The sequence below is a fragment of the Pan troglodytes genome, chromosome 11, assembly GCF_028858775.2.
Source record: "Pan troglodytes isolate AG18354 chromosome 11, NHGRI_mPanTro3-v2.0_pri, whole genome shotgun sequence".
NCBI classification, from domain to species: domain Eukaryota; kingdom Metazoa; phylum Chordata; class Mammalia; order Primates; family Hominidae; genus Pan; species Pan troglodytes.
In genome coordinates, this window is record NC_072409.2 from 112,084,992 (window position 1) to 112,103,394 (window position 18,403).

Below are 18,403 nucleotides of genomic sequence, written 5' to 3' on the forward strand. Positions count from 1 at the left end.
AACTGTGAATAATCTACATATATAAGCATCTGCACACACAAGCATGAGTGCATGTGCACCCACACAGATTAAACTCACCATACTAATGTGCTATGTTTGATGAATATGAGTATTAAATGATTGAATCAACTATTGCTAAATTGTAAGTCTCAGGACAGGGACTACATTGTCCCACAATATTCTGCACACTCTAAGTGCTTAATAACTGCTCATTAAATAAATACGAATGAACAGAAAGAAAAGACAAGAATAAAGGGATTTTTGCTTATGGCTTCTTAGACTGATTGGCAGAGCCAGTCCTTGGCAAAATTGTGACTTACAGACAAGTTTATCTGGGCCCCTCTTTTCTCTGGGCACTTCCTGCCTGTTTCTCTGCCCCCTCTTTATTTTTTTTTATTTATGTATTTATTTAATTTTATTTTTTCTGAAACAGAGTCTCATTCTGTCGCCCAGGCTGGAGTACAGAGGTGCGATCTTGGCTCACTGCAACCTCTGTCTCCCGGGCTCAAGTGATTCTCCTGCTTCAGCCTCCCGAGTACCTGAGATTACAGGTGCTTGCCACTGCGCCTGGCTAATTTTTATATTTTTAGTAGAGACATGGTTTTGCCATGGTGGCCAGACTGGTCTTGAACTCCTGACTTCAGGTGATCCCCCTGCCTCAGCCTCCCAAAATGCTGGGATTACAGCCATGAGACACCTAGCCAGGCCCTGCCCCCATCTTTAAATACCCAGTGCTTACCATCTGCCTGAGACCTCTTCCCAGAGGAAATAGGATGAGCTAACAATTCACTTACACATTTAGGTAAACTTAATATATTACTGCTTCTTGTGAGTATCTGCATAATAAAAGAGGATACTGAGACACAGCTGGTACTGAGTGTGTAGTAGTAAAGTTCTGGGCCATGGCAGCCCTGTGGAAGAGGGATGGTGAGGAATTCACAGTGCCCATAGATACCAGTCCTTTGCTTAAGAAAACATTTTCAGTTTGGAGGCAGGAAGATGGCAGTTACTAACTGGAATCCTATGAGCAGGTCATGCAATGCCCTGATTCTGAGGTTCTCAAGTTTAATAGATGATACTGACACCCCTGTTTCAGACTTGGCACAAGAATGAGAGAACGCCTGGACTACAGTAGATGCTCACGTCATTGCAGCTGTTATTGTTATTTTTCTACTGTGTATCAGATACCTGGTGCTCTGAGCAAGTCCAGAGCAACCTCCCAGATGAGACTATGGAAGCGCTTAGGTACCATGCCCTAACTCATATACCTAGTGAGTATCAGAGGTGGTTTTATAAACCCAGTCTGACCCCAAAGCCCACAGTCATACTTTGTGGTGGTGCCTACTGATACAGTATTATGGAAATTTTTAGTTACTTGGGAATTGCTTTTGCTTGAAGGTTAAGTACGGAACCATAAATACGCAGTTCCTTATAGGGTTAACATTCTGCTGTCAGTAGAGGTGCTGTGATTTGCAAGATGAAGTCATTTCCCACCAACTGCTTGACTGCATGTCTTTGGACACTGATAGCTGAAAAATCACTTTTTTCTGTGTCAGGCAGTGTAGTGAATGCCTGTCATGCCCTTGCTCACTAATCCTCCATAACAACACTATAAAGAAGGCATTGTTTACTCCCATTTTACAGGTGGGGAATCTAAATCACTGTGGTGCCCAGAATTTTTAAATCTTGAAACAGTAGAGCTGGAAATTGTACCCAGGACCATCTGACTCCAGAGTTGTGCTTTCAGCCATTCTGCAATGCTGCTATTAAGCCTTTGATTGGGGGCTGTCCCCATGAGGAGGGGAGAGCTCTCTATCTAACGGCTCCCAATGGGATTACCCCAGTGTGTGTGTGTGTGTGTGTGTGTGGGTGCGTGGGCACGCACGTGTGTATGTGTACATGCCCTTATGCACTGTGCTTGCTCAAGTACGGGTATGCTGGGGGAAACTTTGGAAGCCTAATTACTATTATAAATCAACAAACCTGGGTTCCTGGGCTTTTAGCACAGTCCTTACATACAATTTACAAATTCTTACTGACTTTTTATATTATAAAAGAAAAATTTTACCTGTTCAGTTTTTTAAAGTCCTTACAGTACTGAAACTTATAGTTTAAGTCCCCTCCCAGCCTTATGTTTGCCCCAATTCCACTGCTCCAAGGTAATGACAATTAAAAGATTGGCAAGTATTCTGTTAGACCTTTAAATGCTCATAGAAGGAGACATATCTGTGTCTATGTATATGCCCATATGCCCTGTTATAAAAATGGCCTCACGTTCTGCACCTCACATTCTATATTTTGTTTTATGACTTGATTTTTTTAAACTTAGTCAAATATATGCTTTTGCTTTCCAGGTCATTGCATATAGAGTCTTAATTGTACAGCTCTCATAAGAATAGCTCATCATTTTTAAAATCATTCCCTTATTGATGAACATTTTTTTCATTTTTTACTTTTTCTAGCAATTCTGTTAAATCTCTTCATATATATATGCATGTTTATATAAACTCTCCTGTACACACACATATATATATCTTTGCACAGTTTCTTAGGAAATATTTCTAAAAGAGAAAATGCTGTATTACTGAGTTGCACATTTTAAAGTTGGATAGGTATTGACACATACTCTTTTAGGAAGGCTATACTAATTTAGACTCTCAGCAGCAGCACATCACAGGGCCCATTTCCTCACACTGAATGTTAGTATTTTGCCGATTTGTAAAGCAAAGATTGGTGACTTGTTTTAATTTTTCCTTTAGCTAGTAATGTAATTGAGCATCTTTTTATATTTTCATTGAACACTTAAAGACAGTATTAATAGTAACAGGGATTAAATAACAAGAGCTATGACCTGGGTTTTTACATTAGTTAAGTATCTTTCACCCTGTCAGTCAAGCTGTGTCATTTGCAGCAAGACAGTTTGTTTTCCTGATTGGAACTCAGAAATTTATTGATGAGAAAGAAATATCCAGAAAAATCCCTTATATCATTGACCATCGTGACTTCGTCAGTTAACTTAAAAATGCCTATAGAAAGTGTTTAATTAATATTATTATAGAGTTAGCACTTTTTCTTTCTTTGGGGGAAGTAATGACATCTTTCTAGAAGCAAATGTTCTTATACCTGAAACTCATGAAGTTGGCCTCTAATGAAGGGAACTCTTAAAATGAATTAATTATTTTTCTGATAACACTATTGTAGGTGTTCCTCTGTTGGACTCTTCAGGGCTAAACATGTTAATGACAATCCATGTCTTATATTTCTTATATTTTACACTGGAATTACCCTTATAAATATGGTAAACAATTGATGGTTTAGAAGAAGAAAAAAATGTAACAGCTGTAAATGGAACTTCCTTAAAATACATCAGTAAACATCTGGGTTGCTGGTAGCGAGGCCACTCTCTTCATAAAACAGAACAACAAAAACAATAGAATACTAGAACTGGCTTGATCTGTCCCCATTCACAGCCTCTGAGCTCAGCAACATGTTACAAAACAATCCCAATTCCCTTAGAATTTCTTGTTGGTTTACCTAGAATTGTGAGTGCTCTTTCTGATTACAGGAATTTCCCCTCTCTAACCAGATTGTTTACACTAAACTCTTTATTTCATTCTTTCGTGAGGTCTTTGAGAACTAGACCTTACAAGATGTAAGTCTATTGAAATAAAAACATTTCGATATTTTTTCTAGATCACTTAAGTATGACTACTGAACCCTCCCTTCTTACGCTCATCACCAAACCCAACCTCATCTCACACATCCCAAAATAAGTTCTTAAATTTCCTTGCCATTGTGACAAAATCATTCAGGGAATCTGAATTGGCCAAATAATTACCCAAGGTTCTTTGCATCTGTGGATCTGGGCTGATGCGGTATTTTTGTCAATACCAATGAGGTCAGTGGCAGTACCTACATTCATATATCAATATATGTTTTATAAATCACTCTTACATACATAATTTTTATCAGTGCCTAGTAACTATGGGTATATAGAAATTGCCCAATAAATACTTGTTGGATGAATGCCTGACAAGATACAAAGGCAGGCTTCCTGGTAGCCAGATGGAGATAACAGAGATCCCGGGATCCAGTGATGTATGTCAGGTTTCCAGATACAACATCCACTTTCCTATCTCAAAGCCACTTATATAGGTTTCTGTACTCTTACTTCAAGCCCAAATGTAATCTTAACATAATGTTCTAGAGAGTAGGTTTTGGGGAAGCATAACCATATATAATAGAGACTCAGCTATGAAGCAGAGGTTCAGAGGGAAAAATAATTGAGTCATTGGATCACTGGCAAGGATGAGGTAGGGGCCCACTTTTAGATCAGAGTGCTGGAAATTTGTGTAATAACAGACTTGGATTCGAAGAAGCAAAAAATCACCTAGTTAGTAAAACGGATGTAATGTGGGAGTTTGGTTACAGCTGGACAACAGAAGTCTAAGCCACAAGATCAGTATGGGACCAACAGTGAGACCAAGACTTCTGAGTCATTCAAATTAGGTCCCATGATTTCACCTTGACCAAGAACTGACATGTGAGAGACAGGCATTGGGAGAGAGAGCCAGGCAAGTCATCTGGATCCATATCTACTGAGAGTGTAATTCAAGGCCCTTTTGGAACAGTCATCACCACCTTATCCCCAAGAGCCCCATCTACCAGCAGAAAGGGCTGGGAGCCTGCCCAAGGGGAAGAGATGCCCATGGGAAGAACTCCCTCTCTCCATTTCAAATGAAATTAGAGCCGTTCTGTTGTTGTTTTAAATTGGTATTTCACTTGGAAAACTTTCAGATGTTTGTAAATCATCTAAAGATGTTCTCTTAGAGCCTCTCAAACTTTTAAGAAATACCTTATTAAATATACAGAATTCCAGGCACTTCTTCCAGAGTCGGCCATAGAGCTCAGGAATGTGCATGTTCAACACACATGCCAAGGTGGAGCTGATGCCCCCCAACCCTGGTAAGAATCACTGGCCTAAACACCAAGTGTAGGGCTCAATGCCCTCTCACCGTGGCTCCCCAGTCAGAGATAACCCAAAGGAAGCAATTTGCCTGTGACTCAAGAGGTTAAGACTCTCTAGCTTCCTCCTCCCTTTATCTCTGGGGAAGTCTTTTTGAGACAGAGTCTTGCTTTGACCCCCAGGCTAGACTGCAGTGGTGTAATCTAGGCTCACTGCAACCTCCACCTCCCAGGTTCAAGCAATTCTCCTGCGTCAGCCTGCCGAGTAGCTGGGATTACAGACACCCACCACCATACCAGACTAATTTTTGTAGTTTTAGTAGAGACAGGGTTTCACCATCTTGGCCAGGCTGGTCTCAAACTCATGACCTCGTGATCCACCCATCTCGGCCTCCCAACATGCTGGGATTACAGATGTGAGCCACCGCACCCAGCTGGGGAAGTCTTTTAAAAAGCTATAGAACCAGGCTGGCTCACATAGATTTCAGGGGAGGCTGAAGGGAATTGAGATGCAGCAGCACTTCCTTTTAGTAATCCATGAAATCTCTGTCTGGAATCTTCTCTGCCGGATCTTTCTTACAGCAAAGCTTAGTTGGAAAGACAAGGGCATTTAAAATTAAATCTTCATTCTTTACCATGCTTCCCTTGTTCTGTTTTAGGTCCAAGTAGCCCTGGTCAAAAGATTGCTTGTGAGTTTATGGGAAAATGACTGATAGAACCATGGGCAGATTTACCTCTCTACTCAGAGAAGGGAGGATGACAGGTAACACCAGGCTTATAATGAGACAGCAGGAGCTAGAATTTTTAGTGGGTTTTACTGTTGGCAAAATACTTTCGTGTTTATTATTTCAGTTGATCCTTGCAGCCACCCAGTAGGGATACATATATACTAGCAACCAGTGGTCCCCCTCATAGAAAAATTCCCAACTCTTTCTTATCAACCTTGGCAAAGTGTTTGCTCCACACTCCATCAGATACAGAATATCCAAATCCTCCACCCTTCATTCTGATCCTTACTTGTATCCAGGAATTTTGAGTTATAGGGAGTAGTTGGCAGGTGATGGAATGTGGGTGGCTACTAATGGGCACCTGGGCACTGAATCCTTTGTTCCCTGTGCTGCTTCTCCTTCCCACGTTGAGGATTCTGATGCCATGTGAGTGTTACTATCTCTTTTTATAAATAGGGATCATAGGCTCAGAGAGGCTAGAGTTCCCTCAAAGCCACACAGCTAGTACATGGCAGAGCTGGCTTTCATTCAGATCCATCTCGGACCCTCAGGAGTTCTTGGTTTTGAGAATCTCTATTTTATGTATTTTCCAAATGTGCATTATCACCATCAGGACTCACTGAACCATTTTACTATAACTGTATATATCCACACATGGCAATTACTGAGACACACTGCAATTAGTGTACTTTGGCAGCTTATCATTTTGAGAATTTGGAAGCCATAGGCCACCACGCGCTAGGGTTTTGGGTGGTTTGGGGATATTCTAATGAAAATTGATTACATCTTTTAATCAAGAGTGTTTTAAGCATGCTGCCTTCTCACTCTGTTTTTTTCCCCCTATTTTCCTATTGTCCCTTTTAGCCACCTGCTCTGCCCATTCCCATCCCCTTGTTTGAACCTTTTGGAGATGTGAGTAGCAGAACCTCCTCCTTCTCTGCTACCTAGTCCCTGGAAATGAGTATATAAGTCTAAGGGCCAAAATGTGGTTCACAGTGATAAATGCTGTTTCCAGCTTGCTACAGACCAGATGAGGTGCTGTGAGGGGCACAAGTGGAGAAAGTACCCAGCATGTTCAGAGTGCATCTCGCTGTGGCCTGCAAGTTGGCAGCAAGAGCTATAGATGAAAATGGCCTTGCTTCTTGGAACCACATGGACTTTTCTAATTAGAAGCCTTCATGCTACGACCCATCTCTCCAAGGACAAAGGGACCAGGCGGTTGCTCCAGTGGTCAACTTTTGAACCACTGTCATGGGTTCCTTCAAAAGAAATGTGCCTAAATGGAATTTTCAGGGTTATTATTTCCATTATCTTTCTCTTTCTTAGTAGAGTAGTTGCTTAAATGTCAGTCGTAAATAGCTCGAGTGCTTTGCAAGCTGGTTCAGTTCTCAGCCCGCAGAAAAATCTGTCTTCCTAACACAGTCTGTGAGCTGTTCCTGCAGCTTCCCCATTTATAGACTCTGTATTAAAATGAAGAGTCAGTTTTTATACCTCTTCCAGGAGGATGCTTAGTAGAGTCCTACCTCAGATGAAGACCTGGATGGTACTGATGGCCAAGACAAGCAGCCAAGGCAAAAATGATAACCAAATTGCGGCAATTTCACTTGTAAGAGCAGTATGATTTTATACTTAATGGTAGTAGGTTGTGTAATAAAAATTGCTTAAGAACTGCTTATGTGTTACACAGAACCTCTACATATTTCTAAGCTTATTTCATGGTTACACAGTTGAACTTAAGGCCTACTATGTGCCAGAGAATGCACCAAATGCTTTTATAAACACTGTAATACATAATATTTTCCACAACCCTATAAAATTTCAAGGAAAATGAGGCTCAAGAAAAAATCATTCATCCAAAGACACACAATTCGTTAGTGGGTCATCTGGGATTCAGACACAAATCCAAGTTGTTAATGCAATGGATGGAAATAAAAGAGGGGCTAAATCAGAAAATTGGCCATGAGAAATTTCTGAAATGTCTCTGTTTCTACACTTGAGGGTTTGTAGAATTTTTCAGTGATTAGGTGATTTGATCAATTTTACTAATTAATTAAATACTTTTCTCCCTAATGAGAATATTTGCACTTTCCAAAATGTTGATGCAGTCTGGGTAACTTTGCCTGCAACCTGGCAGTGAGAAACCTCAACAAAAGTGGCAAGATTGTATTTAAATTGATTTGGTCATGAGCCTGAGCCCCAGTAATCTGACATGAACTATGTCCTTGAATAGATAAAAATTTGAGTCCTGGTTCTGAAACATGGTAGCTATGAGGATTTGGATAAATTCAGTTATTTTAACTTCTCCCCCCTTTTTTTTGGCTGTAAACTGGGGACAATATTACTTAACCAAAAAGTTGTTTTAATGATGAAGATTTTCTATGTAAAACACCTGGGGCAATGCCTGTCTCTGAGTAAATAAATATTAGTTCCTTTCCTTCCTTATGACAGAATTCTGAGTGGTTGGTATAACACTAACCAAAATATTTTTCCAAAATGCCAAAGCAAGGAACCCGCCAGTAAGAAAGCTCTGGACTTAGCAGGAGATTGTGTGATTGCTGTTTTCATTCTGCTGCCCATTTGTTTTAATACAAAGGCTCCATCCACAAATAATTCCAAATATCTAGATATTTAGAAATATTAAATGGTTGGATGAATTTTGCACTTTTGTTGACATGATATCATATAAACAAAGTATTGGTTATAAAGGCAAGGCACTCAACATTTCCTCTGCTTCCATCTCATTGTCTAAAATGGGAACGTTTGTTTGAATTACCTGCTTACAGGACAAAAATGTCAGAAGGCTATTTAAGAAGAAATTTTTATGGTATTCTAATATTAAGGTACCATGTAGGTAGTGAGTGTATGATTTCCTGGGCCTTTCTCTGAATTCAAAGTTTGAATGTATAGAATTAGGCTGAGTAGATGCGACCCCAAAGACTATATTCTTATGCCCTCTAGGAGCTTTTTCAGAAATGTATCTGTGTGTTCTTTTTTTCTCATTGGGTCTGTCATGGATTACAGAAGGTTTTCCAAGGCAGCAGGTCAAGGGTCCCCAGAGAGCAAGGGCTCCACAAATATCCCGAGTGTTGGAGAAGAAATGAAGGGAGCCAAGGGGAGTGAAGACATTTATCTTCTTTCTCCTCTGTCCCTTTTCTTTTCCTTTCCCATCAAAATTTGTATTTTCAGAGACTGTTTAGTGTAGTTGGTTGGGGGAATTCATAACTGCCATTAGTGATTGAGAGCTTTAACCTGGACAGGGAGTGTTTGAATCCCTGGGAAGCACCTAACTGACCCAAGTAAACCTCCCACTCCTAGGCTGTGTGGAAGCATATTTTTAGCAGGGATTCGTCTTATACTTGCTGTTGTCTTTGTCATCTGCTTTCCCATGCCCATTCCATTCACCAGGAAGCAGAATCCCTGGATTCAGCAAACCTTCCTTTATTCTACCCTCTGACTTTGCACTCCAAGGCTAAGTGAAACCAGAGAATCTTCTCAGCAGGAAGAAAGTGTGGGTTGGCCAGGGATGAGCCAGTCCCACAGAGAGCTGAGGACTGTAGGTCTCTCTTAAGTACTGGGGTGTATGGAAAGAAGAAAGATATCACATCAGTAAAAGGCCTGTATTTTAATTCTTATTAAAGTAACTAAGATTTCCTTACATTTATTCAGTCAACAAATACATATTGAATGCTTACTACATGCCAGGTACTAGTCTTAGTGCTATGGATACAATAATTAACAAACTGGACAAGGTGTCTGCCTTCATGGAATACATATTTTGGTGGGGAAGGCATATAATACAGAGATACATGCCCACCCATTTAATAGACTATTTCAGAGCAGTTTTGGGTTCACAGAAAAATGTAGTGGAAAGTGCAGGGAGTTCCCATACACCCTCCTCCCCCCACCCCTCCACACACAATCTCTCCCACTACCAACATACCACACCAGAGTCTTGCATTTGTTACAATCAATAAACCTACAGTGACACATCACTTTCACTCAAAGTCCATAGCTGATATTAGGGGTCACTCTTGTACAGCCTATGAGTTTTAACAAATGTATAATGGCATCTATCCACCATGGTAGCATCATACGGAATAGCTTTGCTACCTCTGTGCTCATCCTTCCCTCCCCCCAGCCTGTGGAAACCACGGACTTATACTGTCTCTATAGTTTTGCCTTTTCCAGAATGTTGTATAGTTGGAGTCATGCAGTATGTAGCCTTTTCAGATTGGCTTCTTTCACTTAGCAATATGCATTTAAATTGAAATTCCCTCCATGTCTTTTCATGGCTTAATAGGTCATTTCTTTTTAGTGCTGAATAATATTCCATTGCCTGCATGTACTGCAGTTTATTTATTCATTTGCCTACTGAAGGAAATCTCGGTTGCTTCCAAATTTTGGCAGTGATGAATAATGCTACTATAAACATCCATATACAGGGATTTGTATGGACATAAGTTTTCCAACCCTTTGGGTAAATACAAGAGGACACAATTGCTGAATCCTATGGTAAGCATATGTTTAGTTTTGCAAGATACTGCCAACCTGTCTTCTAAAGTGGCTGTACCATTTTGCAGTGAAAGGGAGTTCCCATTGCTCCACATCCTTGCCAGCATTTGGTGTTATCACTGGTTTCAGTTTTCACCATTATAATAGGTGTGTAACCAAAGATGCTCCAATTCGTCTTAGTTAGTAGTATGAAGGGCCTTATGTGGTGCAAGTCAGTGCTTCTTGAAAATAGCCACCTTTTCAGACCTGTCGTAGGTCAGTGCCTTTGGTTACAATGGATGTGACATATGAGACTTGGTGACCCTGAAGTGGATTGAGCAACAATATCCTTATTCTGTGGGAATATTCCAACTTGTAAAGCAGCCCAGAGGCATAGGGTGAATTCTTTTCCAGGTGACCAGAACTTCTAGACTTGCACATTAGGCTGGGGTCCTCCAGATCCAGGATTGTTGTCCTTCATTTGCTCTGGCTTAACTAACAAGCAGAATGCTGAGATTGTCCTTTAACATAGGGTCACAGAGAGGAAGAAGACGACGAACAGCAGAAGTATGGAAGGGGATGGTGGTGAGCGGTGGTGAGATGTTGGCAGTTGGCTGTGGAAGTGTGGAGCCACTAGTATTTGGGGGAAACAGCAACCCTGGTGTGGCCGTCAGCATATGGCTCTTGTCTTGCTGGGTCTTAGGGGATACCACCACTGTCCCTAAACCAAGGAGCGAGTTGCCCTAGGGGCTTCACTGGTTTTGTACCATCTTTTCCTCTTTTCTTTCCCTGGACTTGGTTTATGGGAAGTATTCAAAGGTGGTAGGCCAAGGGCCCCAAAAGAGTAGGGGAATCCACAAAGAGCCATAGAGTGCTGGAAAAGAAGAAATCTGAAGGCAAAGGAGAGTGGGGTCATGCATCTTCTGTGTCCCTGTCCTTGGGGTCCTGGTTTGAGTCCACCCATTCATCACTTATGCTTCTTCATGTCCCTGCATATGCAGCCACCATATGACTGGGGCCAAAATCGCTACACTTCCTAAAGTAGTAACCCACAAAATTATAGTCTCTGCGGAAAAATAATTAGAGCTGTAAAGCTCATAAATATACATCCTTCCTTCCACTTGGCTAGCAAACAGCCATACGACCAAGAAACTGAGGGGCTGCCAACTCTGCCTCTGCCGCTGATATCTGCTTATTCTTCTACCCAGGCACAAACTGCTTAGCACCAACGGCAGGAAATCTACTCTGCCAGGGCTGGTTCTCAGCAGAGCTGTGGGGTGGCCTCCTGACTATACCTGCCATCAGCAGACAGGGCCAAACAAAGGGAACCACAGTCAAAACTTCCTTATTTGTTCCTTTTCATTCTTCCTATCTTGAATGCATTCCAGAAAAGAGAATTACATCTCTATGTATCCCGTAAAGAAAATTTTCTTTCTATTGTCATATGTAGTATGAAATTATGTTACTTGATTTCTCATTTATATGTTTGTCTTTCTTTCTCACTAAAATGCAGGCTCCAAAAAGGCATGGAGTGTGATTTATTTACCACTATATCCCCAACACTTGAATAAGTGCTTAGTGAATAGTTGTCAAGTAAATGAAAGCATAGAAATTGAAATGCTTATGTTATTACAAGAATAGAAAAAGAAAAAAGTAAAAGTAACAGTTATAGGGTGTGAACTGTGTGTCAGGCACATGCCCAGCACTTTACATTGGATGGTCTCTGTTAATCCTCTTTAGTCTTTGTGATTACAAGTAGATACTGTTAACACCCTCATTTTGCTAAATTACAATGATTGCAGCAAAGGCAAGCACACACATTAGTCACTGTTTCTTCTGAAAAGTCAAACAATAGATGACTCCTGAGATTTGGGTAGTGGCTGAAAAACTATAGCACTTGGCCTGGATCCCTGAATTGATACAGTCTGCATCACATGGAGTTAAAGGGGTTTCCCATCTGACATATCAAGGGGTCTTGGAACACCCAGCATTGTTTCCAAGGAGTCTCCTAGAGGATCCTGCCAAGCCTGATTAGGTCACATTCTGGAGGGGGAAATTCTGGGGAACCTTCCTGATGTTTTTGAGGGGTTCCTATTGTCATATGTGGACCTTCTGGACCTATGAGTTGTCATCATGGTCCAGTCTGAGCCTACTGCAGGGAAGGGGCTGTCTCGATTCTGAGTGTTGTCCATGTAGCACTTTTCCTAGTGCCCACAGTTTGGTGGTGGTTCCCCAGCCTCACTGTAAAGGAAAACAAGCATTTTGTTTTGCAAGGCCATCTGCTGCATGAACAAACCTACTAAGTACACAGATCATGACTTATCCCTTTGACGAGGTGTAGGCTGATGGTATTAATCACCATCCATGTTCCTCAACAGTTGGGTAGAGCCTTCTGTGTTGACACTCCACCATCATATGGTAGGATAAATGGAGACCCACAAGGGCACATCGCCACCCTGGTGCGCATGGAGAGCTAGGCCTGCAATCTGAAGTGAAGAAAGTGGGTGACACATTTCTTTCTTCTGCTGCTGCTTCCAGAAGGGAACATAGTACCTCTAGGAGGGTTGGAGTGCCCTGGCAGTTTAGCCTAAAATGTTCCTCAGCTTCTGGAGGGGTTGGGAGTTGAGGGACCATTCTTTACTTATTAATGTATTTATATTCTGGCTCCTCCCACAAAGACTGAAGTGGCAAATTTGCAAGGAAAAGATAGATGTATTAAAAAATCTAATATACTTTCTATCTTGAAGGCCAGGAGCCTAAGATTATTCATGTTGCTTTATTTAAACTTGGGGTGGGTCATGTGTTTTTCTTTCTAGAATTTAATTTGAAATACTCTTGAAACAAAGTTGGCTAGACCTGGGAATTCAGATTGCCCTAGAGCTGTGCTGTCAGGTACTATAGCCATGAGTGGCTATTTAAATTTGAATTAATTAAAATTCAATAAAATTTAAAAGTCAGTTCTTCAGTCACACTAGCCACATTTCAAAGATGTAATAACCACATGTAGCTACTGTATTGGACAGCACAGATAAAGAGCATTTTCATCATCATGGAAAGTTCTCTTGGACAGCATGGCCCTAGAGGGTATCCTTCTATTATCATATTTACTCATGTAATTCCTTTCTCCTCTAACCTTCCCCACTCCCTTTCTAGTTTGGAAAGGAAATCCAAAGCTTCATGGGGCTGCTTTATCATCGTTAGCAAAAGGGACCGTGAACTCTTTAACCTGTCATCACAGAGACACTAGTGACTCCGTGACTAAAAGAAAAAGAAAAAGCCTTCTAAGAATGAATGAATGTGAAGAAACTCATGCATGATATTAGAGGCAAAAACAGAAGATAAATGTATAAAACGTTTCAGTTTTGTGGGTATATAGCTGGCCATTTCTGAATCATAGAAATAAAAAATAATTTTTGCCTTCTTTGTTTATACTAGTCTGCATTTTCTAGTTTATAATTAGCCTCAAATATTCTTATAATTAGAACAAGTTTGTTTTTAGGAGGGGGAAAAACAACTTCCCAAAACTGAGAGGAGGAGGAATGATTCTCCTTGACCTTTGGGAACTGCAGTTTAGGTGGAATACATTTATCTGCAAGTTCCTCCCCTCCTCCATTCTTGAAGGCAAAATAACTTTTAAAGTCGAGGGGTGATTCTGAAATTAAATGTATAATAACAACTAACATTTATTGCCAACTTACATTTATATGTATGTTCTTATGCTATTATAAATGCATGTGTTCTCACTCCAGCTGTATTATCAATCCTCAAAGACAAGGATGATGTCTTACATTTCTTTGGTTTCGGCAATAGCACCCTAACCAGAACTTGATAGCCACTATTGACTGACAGACAGATTGGCTGACCTTGCCACCACTCTCAGGTTTTACGCCCACAAAATGTGTTAACATCTTGCCTCATTTTGCTTTGGGTCCGAGAAGTAGTGTTCTTTCCAAATTTGCTACGTGAAATCCAACCGCTGGAATACAGGAGCCATTCATCAGAAAATGAGTTAGGCCTTCTCTGGATTTGTGTGTGTGGCAAGACCCTAACGGAATTTTTAAAAAATTGTTGGTTTGTGAAAATAGCGCTGGGAAGAGAATATGTGAAAACTCTTTGAGTAACCACAACCATCCACACCAGTGTATTTGGCATCTCTAGTAACTGGCTACTTGGAGAGATTTAATAAAGAGGATTTTCTTTTCTTGAGTTGGCTGTTAGAGCGATAAAACATGCTTGTGGGGCCTTTCTGGTTTTGACAGTTTCCTGTGTCAGCCAAGACACCCACAGGCAGGAATTAGAGTCTACTCTGTCCTCCTCGCTCAGATCCAGACTAGGAGATGAAGCCCAGAATGTTGGATTTGATATTTAACTTTTCTAGGTGTATTTTGCCACATCACAAACCTTTTATACTCTCATATATCACAACACTTGAATATAGACTAAAGCATGTGACACTTCTGTTCCCTCTTAGTAAAAGGAGAGAAGATAGGAAAGGGTGAATAAATTGGTTTTCATGAAAGGCCAGTGAAAGTCTCTATCATTGTCCCTGAATGATTAATGTCCCTATTTGTGAAGTTGTGGGAGTTTAGTGAAAAAATCTTTTCTTGGAAGGTTGATATTACACTGAGGAGTGCTATCAGGAAATTTATGGGTGACAAATATGAGGAGAGTTTGCATAAAGATATAGATAGCAAATATTGTCTATTTTGCTCAGGAGAGATTACATTCTAGTAGACCAACCATGGCGGTTTATGCTAACGTTTTCCTCCTGATGATACCGCCATATTTGCCTGTGCCTGGCTTCCAGGTATCAAAGTCAAGATCAGTCCAAGGAACTACCGAAACTATACATCTCCACATTCCAGGTTCCCTCAAACCACTCAGACATGTTGCTGTTTGGAGCCCCCAATAGGGTAAATGAAGAAATTAGTCTGTGTGTCAATTAGTGCAGGATTGAGGAGCCATGAGCAAGAAGAGGTATACAGCTCAGGTCTTCAAAAGGCCAAAACTGTTGAAGATTCCACCTAGGAACAGGGGGTGTGCCACATACCTGCTGCTTTGTCCTTTCTTACATTGGTTATTGTTAAATAACTTACTTGTTCTTTTTGGAAATTTTACTTCCCTCAATAAACTTTTATTTTTAAGAAATACATTGTCATTATAAAATCATTTTATTTTTTATTTAGCAAACATATATACTATGTAATTTATATTATTAAATTATATATTATATAAATGCTAATTGTAAAATTGTATAATATATAAGTATTAACTCATTTAATCTTTATAACTCAGTATGATGTAATTACTATTATTAACCTGATTTTACAAATTGGAAAACTGGGGCACCAAGAAGCTAAGTAATTTGCCAAGACTACACAGTTGGTAAGTAGTTGAGCTAGGATTTGAACCCCAGGATCCAGAGTACTTGCTCTTCACTATTGCTAAAATTCAGAAAAAATATACAGGCAAAAAAAAAATGCCCAAAGACAACTATAGATATGGTAACTTGCCATCTTTATTCTGTAACATAGGCATCCATACAACTGATCCTAGGCTTTGTATTCAATTTTGTATCTTGCTTTTTGAAACATGAACCTTATAATGGTCTTTCCATGTTGTTAAAAGCTTATTATAAATATTGTTTTAATACCTATTTAAAATTCCCATCACATAAATGTGCCACTGTTTGCTTAGACATTCTCTTATGGTTGGCCATTTTGGCTCTTCAGTTTTCTGTTTTGATCACTAGCGCTGCAATCACTGTCCCTGTGCAGAATTTCTTAATGTTCTTCAGAATATATTTTCAGGATACTTTATCAGAAGTGTATTTCCTTAATCCAACAGCCTGAACACTTTTAGGGTTCTAGATACAGGTCGTCAAACTGTTTTCCAAAAGGCTTGTACTCTCTTGCAATGTCTACAACATTACATAGAAATGCCTTCTTCCTTCACACTTCAGTGTTGAGAATGATTTTTAGAAATCTTTGCCAATGTGATAGGTAGAATGTGACATTTTATCATTGTTTTGATTTGTATTTCTTTGTGGGCTTGAGAGTTTACAGTTTGCTCATATTGGATGATCAATTATATGAGTATTTTTGAGTGGTCTGTTTGGGTTCTTTGCCTGCCTGTCTATTGAAACCATGCCTTTGGGCATCAAAAGGAAAAAAGACAATAGCTTTCCATTCTTTCTTCTTCTGGCTTGACGTGGAATTTCCTTAGGTATTTTCCTAGTCTATACTAATAACAAGCATTTAATCTTCTTCCAAACCATATGTGGATTTTTCTGTTGATTCTATATAAAGTGCACTCTAGTCTGCTTATATTATTTTGTTTTCTACTATGAATGTGCCCTGTCCATAAATCTGCATTTGATCTATCTTGGATCATAGACTCCTAGAGGGCCAGTATGTATCTTTATGGATGGTTAAGCACACATTCTTTGCCAATATTCATAACAACCATAGAATAGGCCTCCCAGTGTCCCAGCAAGGGTGATCTGAGCAGTTACACAGGCTACATTGTGGGTCCTAATGGGAAATGAGAAGGGTTGAGAGCATAGTAGGTTGGATGTATCAGTTCACCCTGGTTTTACTTAAAGAGAGCTAAGAAGAAACTTAAATAGCACCTTCCCTCTCTTTTGATAGGTGGTTCATTTCTTTAATAAGGGATGAAGCCTTCCAATCTCAAGAAGAGGCAGTTCTAGTAGAGGAAGGCACACAGGAATAAGGGTCCAAAGTCCATGGGTTTGTTCTGCATTCTCCATTATTTAGTGTTTGTGGAAGAAATCCTGGGGTACTTCCTCTATTAATCCCTTTTTTTCCATCAAAACCAGAATAGTAATATCAATAATAACTGACACTTATAAAGTGCTTTAAAACGTTAGAGATGGACTTCCTTATCCAATGACTCACTTAATCTTCACAATAGCCCAGTGAAGTACACAATGACATTCACATTTTACAGTTGAGGAGACAGACACAAGGAAATGTAGAGAGTTAACAGCAGAGCCACAACTCTCCCTCCAATAATGTATGGAACTAAGATTTCATTATTATATTTTCAAAAGCATATTATACTCCAAGAAAATAATCTGTTGACTTAAATGTATTACGAGGCAAGGAGAAAGAAGAAAAAAGTAAGCCATCATGAAAGGAGTGGAGGATCATAGAAAAGAACCACATGGGACCCCAAGGAAAACTACATTGAATGGAAAAAAAATTGAAAGGAATAGATGAAATAAGATTATCAAAAGGTTGATGATTATTTTCAAATATTACTCTTTTCTCATATTTTTTCTTTTTTGGAGTTTTGTGTTGTATTTTCTAACATTTTCATAACATTATTCACTTCCAGTTTTTCCATTTACTGCAAAGATCAACAATAGAAATAGTTAAGTACATCCAACTATGGAACACTGTCTACCTAGCCAGGATAATAAGATCTAAATGTGCATGTATTTCTCTATTGGAAAGACAGATAGATGGATGCATTTTTAAGCGGGCCTTTTTAAGAGCATTCTGCAAGATTTTAACCAGTGTGAAAACAGAAGAAAATATAGGATAAAGGAAGTTAAAGAAGATGCATTTAAATGCCGACGGGAGAGTCTAGGGTAGGAACCTCCCCTGAAGGTCAGGCCTTCAATGTCCAGGACTCTTCAGAGAGTCTAGGGAAGGTAAGAAGCCTTCCCACTTCAGATACTAAAGCACATAATAAAAACATTACACACTAACAAGCTTGGAAATCCCTCTAAGGTAGAAGAGCTTCAGCCCAACAGTGCATTCCAAATGTTTGCTTGGAAGATTCTACAGGTGGCCTTAAGAGTTAAAGGCATTTGTCATATGAAGCCAGGCTGAGTGAGGTTCTAGCTGGGTTGGAATGATCTGTGGAACTTGTGCCCAAGGGAACTTGTGCTCAATGCCATGCTTGCGTTTCAGGATTTTATGGGCAGCTGCAGAAGTTCTGTCCCCCACATTACCCCGATTCCCAGAGAATTGTGCCGCCTGTCAGCTCCTGCAGTGTGGTGCCTTCGTTTGAGGACTGCCTGGTCCCTACATCCATGGGCCAGGCCGGTTTTGATGTTTTCCACAGAGCCTTCTCGACTCACTCGGGCATTACAGGTGTGTTGGTTGTCTGTGACTTAGAAAATCCTGTCAACTGACAGGAGAGACCAGGTGGACTGCCCGTGACCGACCTGGGCTGGACTTGACCAAGCA

The 18,403-nt window shown here is 40.1% G+C and overlaps 1 protein-coding gene across 8 annotated transcripts in view; it reads left to right on the forward strand.

Moving 5' to 3' along the window:
* The window catches only part of GLIS3 (GLIS family zinc finger 3), a 740,609-nt gene that overhangs the window by 717,119 nt on the left and 5,087 nt on the right, over positions 1 to 18,403 (forward strand). For all 8 annotated transcript variants that reach the window (XM_063788746.1, XM_063788747.1, XM_016960536.4 and 5 more), the window contains one exon: positions 18,125 to 18,307. In XM_063788746.1, coding sequence (XP_063644816.1) covers positions 18,125 to 18,307 — 183 coding nt within the window. The remainder of the gene's footprint in view (positions 1 to 18,124; positions 18,308 to 18,403) is intronic.